We start from the raw sequence: 3918 nt of genomic DNA, 5'->3' as shown, positions 1-3918 counted from the left end.
AACTTGCAACGGTGGGCAGGGAAATTAAGTGAATAAAATGAATCAGTGTATTGATTCATGTGTCACTTACCATCATATGCACACCCGTATTTATAAATATAAATGATTTCTTTCCATGGAGCCGACAGTTCAGTAAATGTAAGCTGTAAGTCAGCCTAGTGAAGGTATTTTGCCCAGCCGCTGTCCTCTCAGCTCCCTGGGACCAGCTGACAGATGGCTGCATCTGTGGACAGAGACACTGAATTTATCATCACTGGATGATGTTGGCACCATCCAGCGTCTCTGTCTACAAACCGGCTGTCTGTCAGCTGCAGCTCATAGGGAGCTGAGAGGAGAGCGCCTGGACAAAATGCATTCACTAGGCTGACTGATAATAGAATGAGCTTGTGTTTCTGTGGCAAATGTGTATCGCTGCCGGTGTGAAAAGCTTTCATGCGAAATATTAAGAGGCAACTATTCTGTGTATTCAGATTGTTTATTTGTCATGCCCCCAGTGTGTAAAAACCTTTAACCTGCTGCCTGTCAAAAATAGAGATGGGTCACGATGCAGACACAGTGGGATCAAGCCTTTACCTGTAAAAAACAAATAAATGAGAAAAAAACAATACAGCTCCTGTGTTCCTGAGTCCTGACTGGGAAAAAAATTTGCTGGAAACAACGAAAGACAGTTTAAATACATTTGTTTAAAAGTCATGCTGAGTGCCACAAAAGAAATTGAAAATTCATGTCCATGAACACAAATCTACAATTTGTGACTATTTCATGAAATGCACTGGGTTGCATGCATAGCAATCACCATAGCAATGATAAAAAAGTCTGAAAGAACTGACAAACTAAACATCCTATACATTCACTGAGCAAAGATTATGAAAATACAATGCAAATTTTGCTAGAAATGTTATCAAAATTCATTCTATAAAGGCCCTGAATCTTGTTGAAGTCACTTTTTCTGAACAGTGACTTCAACAAGCCGCTGACGTTTATTACAATTGTTATTAAGAGTAAAACTTCTGATGACATTTCAGTTGAGGCAGTGTTACAGAGTGAGATTTAGAAGAAGAAGAAAATTAATATTTTTTTGTTTTCCTTTTGATTTAATGCCTTATTTTTATTTATTTATTTCTATGTGCATTCTTTCTGGAGAGTTGATAATAAGGACTAAAATAAATGACTACTACTATTAATCTTTCCAGTAGTCATTAAATGCAGTAAAGTTCAATTCTGAACATGTAAACCATGCTCTGGTCTTAGCCCCGGATCTTGTCAATTCCTAGGTCCACTCCTGCTCCTGAACCTATGGGACAGATATGTTATGATAACCCAGTCAAATCGGGCGCATTTGAATCAAGAACATTAAATTCTAAAAACAAGCAGCAACTTACTTATTGACTTGCAGCCTGAGGAGAAGATAATTAACACAACACCTTTGCAGGTTTTCCTAAGTTGATCTAATAAAGTCAAACATCTCCAGTGGCTGAGCTCCAGACTGATGAGAGACACAAACACACTTCCTTGCATCTTTACAGACAAGTGACGCATTTATCATCACTGATATAAATATGCAGCATCATTCTTCGTCAGCAGCCGACACTCACAGCTCAGACTCCACTATGCGCTCTCTGAGGTGCGACGGTGTGGTGCGCACCGGGCTCTCCACTAAGTAACCGAAACTCTCCAAAAACACTCGAGTTAACTAACAATGGAGGACGTAAACAACACGACTGCCTGGTTTCAGTATGACAACCTAACGTCCAAACCTAAAGACGAAGAGGTGAAGCTGAGTTACCAAGTGGTCATATCTTTCATGCTTGGCGCACTCATCCTGTGCGCAATATTTGGGAACGCTTGTGTGGTTGCAGCGATCGCCTTGGAGCGGTCTCTGCAGAATGTGGCTAATTACTTGATCGGTTCCCTGGCTGTCACAGACCTGATGGTGTCGGTGCTGGTGCTGCCCATGGCGGCGCTTTACCAGGTCTTAGACCGGTGGACTCTCGGGCAGGTTACGTGTGACATCTTCATCTCCCTGGATGTGTTATGCTGCACGTCGTCCATCCTGCACCTGTGCGCCATCGCTCTGGACAGATACTGGGCCATAACCGAGCCCATAGAGTACATGAAAAAGAGGACGCCAAGGAGGGCAGCGGTTCTGATCAGTGTCACTTGGCTTGTCGGGTTCTCCATCTCAGTGCCACCTATGCTGATCTTTCGCTCCAGCAGCCAGGAGGAGAACATGGCAAACCCTAAGGAGTGTAAGATCAGGGAAGACCCTTGGTACACAATATACTCCACTTTCGGGGCTTTTTACATCCCGCTGACACTGATGCTCGTTTTATACGGGCGGATATTCAAAGCTGCAAGATTTCGGATCAGGAGGACTGTGCGTAAAACAGAGAAAAAGAAAGTGTCAGACTCTTGCTTGGCGTTATCTCCCGCCCTGTTCCACAAAAAGACGGCCGGAGACGCGCAGGGCAAGAGCTGGAAACGGAGCGTGGAGCCGCGGCCGCTGCCGAGTATCAACGGCGCAGTGAAACACGCGGAGGACGGCGAGTCTCTGGAGATCATCGAAGTTCACAGCAACTCCAAAGGCAACCTGCCGCTGCCCAACACCCCGAGCCCTGTACCGCTGTTTGAGAATAGGCACGAGAAGGCGACCGAGGCCAAGAAGAAGATCGCGCTGGCACGGGAGCGTAAAGCGGTAAAGACTCTGGGCATCATCATGGGTACCTTCATCCTCTGCTGGCTGCCTTTCTTCATAGTCGCCCTGGTCATGCCTTTTTGCAAGGAATTGTGCCACATGCCCCCCTGGCTGAAGGATGTCATAAACTGGCTGGGGTACTCCAACTCCCTGCTCAACCCCATCATTTACGCGTACTTCAACAAAGACTTTCAGAACGCTTTTAAGAAAATAATCAAGTGTCATTTCTGCAGACCGTGATGCTTTCGGCTTCCGTGGTGTCACAATAGACTCACCGGATCATTCATTATTGATTATTGATCCGAAGACATCATATTGAAAAGAGGAGCAGGCCGAAAAGCCAACAGCCTGTGATTGTGATTAAAGTGTGACGCTAAAACTGAATCGAGGGCTCATCATCGTTACTGTTGATCATCACCATCGTTATCACTATTGAAATATTCCCACAGGTGTCTGTAGCCTATGCATAGATAAAGCTGTGATCGTTTGATTGTAGCTCCATGTTCCTCATCCTGTTCTGTAATGTTCAATAAAGAAATAACTTTTTATTCATAACATTTCTGAAGACTTTTTTTTTTTTTTAATTCAAGCATTTAAATCCAGCACCTGCAAACTGAATGAATTCTAAAATAAGCTGTAAAATAAGGCAAAAGTTAAAAGTGACTAACTTGGATATATTTAGGCAGTTCTAAAATGAATCAATACAAAATGATTATATATATTATGATAATTTAATTGAATAATTTAGGTAAATTAAGAAGCTTGAATGTTCCAGCTTCATAAATGTGGAGTTTTGGTGCTTTTATATATTTGCACATTGAATATTTTTGGATTTCTGACCTTTGTTTGGACTAAAAAATCAACTTAAAGACTGATTATTAAGAAAGATTATTTTCTAACACTTTATAGACTATTCATTAAAAAAAATAGAGGGATTCATAGACAATGATCATTATAATCATTAGGTGCAGCTCTACTATACTCTAAAAGATACTATATGTCACTCTACATGTTAAAGTACTTAAATGTTATATGCAATTAGTTAAATGGAAGATCAAGATTGAAATGAACAGCACTCAGTAGGCACATTTACAGATTTTATCCAGAGGTCTTATGCAGGGCACCATTCTATAAATATATATATATATATATATATATATATTAAAAGATTGAAATGGGTCTGTTTATCTGTTCTAGAAAGGCATCTTCACATCTTTTCTTCA

At 41.5% G+C, this 3918-nt stretch overlaps 1 protein-coding gene across 1 annotated transcript; it reads left to right on the top strand.

Moving 5' to 3' along the window:
* The first annotated feature begins 1699 nt into the window (after positions 1 to 1699).
* htr1ab (5-hydroxytryptamine (serotonin) receptor 1A b) lies at positions 1700 to 2935 on the top strand. The gene has a single exon (XM_062434759.1). It carries the CDS (start codon positions 1700 to 1702, stop codon positions 2933 to 2935), a length of 1236 nt encoding a protein of 411 aa, XP_062290743.1.
* The last annotated feature ends 983 nt before the right edge of the window (positions 2936 to 3918 follow it).

The sequence above is a fragment of the Scomber scombrus genome, chromosome 15 (assembly GCF_963691925.1).
Source record: "Scomber scombrus chromosome 15, fScoSco1.1, whole genome shotgun sequence".
Lineage (NCBI taxonomy): Eukaryota > Metazoa > Chordata > Actinopteri > Scombriformes > Scombridae > Scomber > Scomber scombrus.
Note: the sequence above shows the minus strand (reverse complement) of the source record. Positions and strands in the feature narration are given on the sequence as shown.

Coding starts and splice junctions, on each gene's coding strand:
- htr1ab (XM_062434759.1), top strand. CDS start 1,700: ATGGAGGACGTAAACAACACGACTGCCTGGTTTCAGTATGACAACCTA.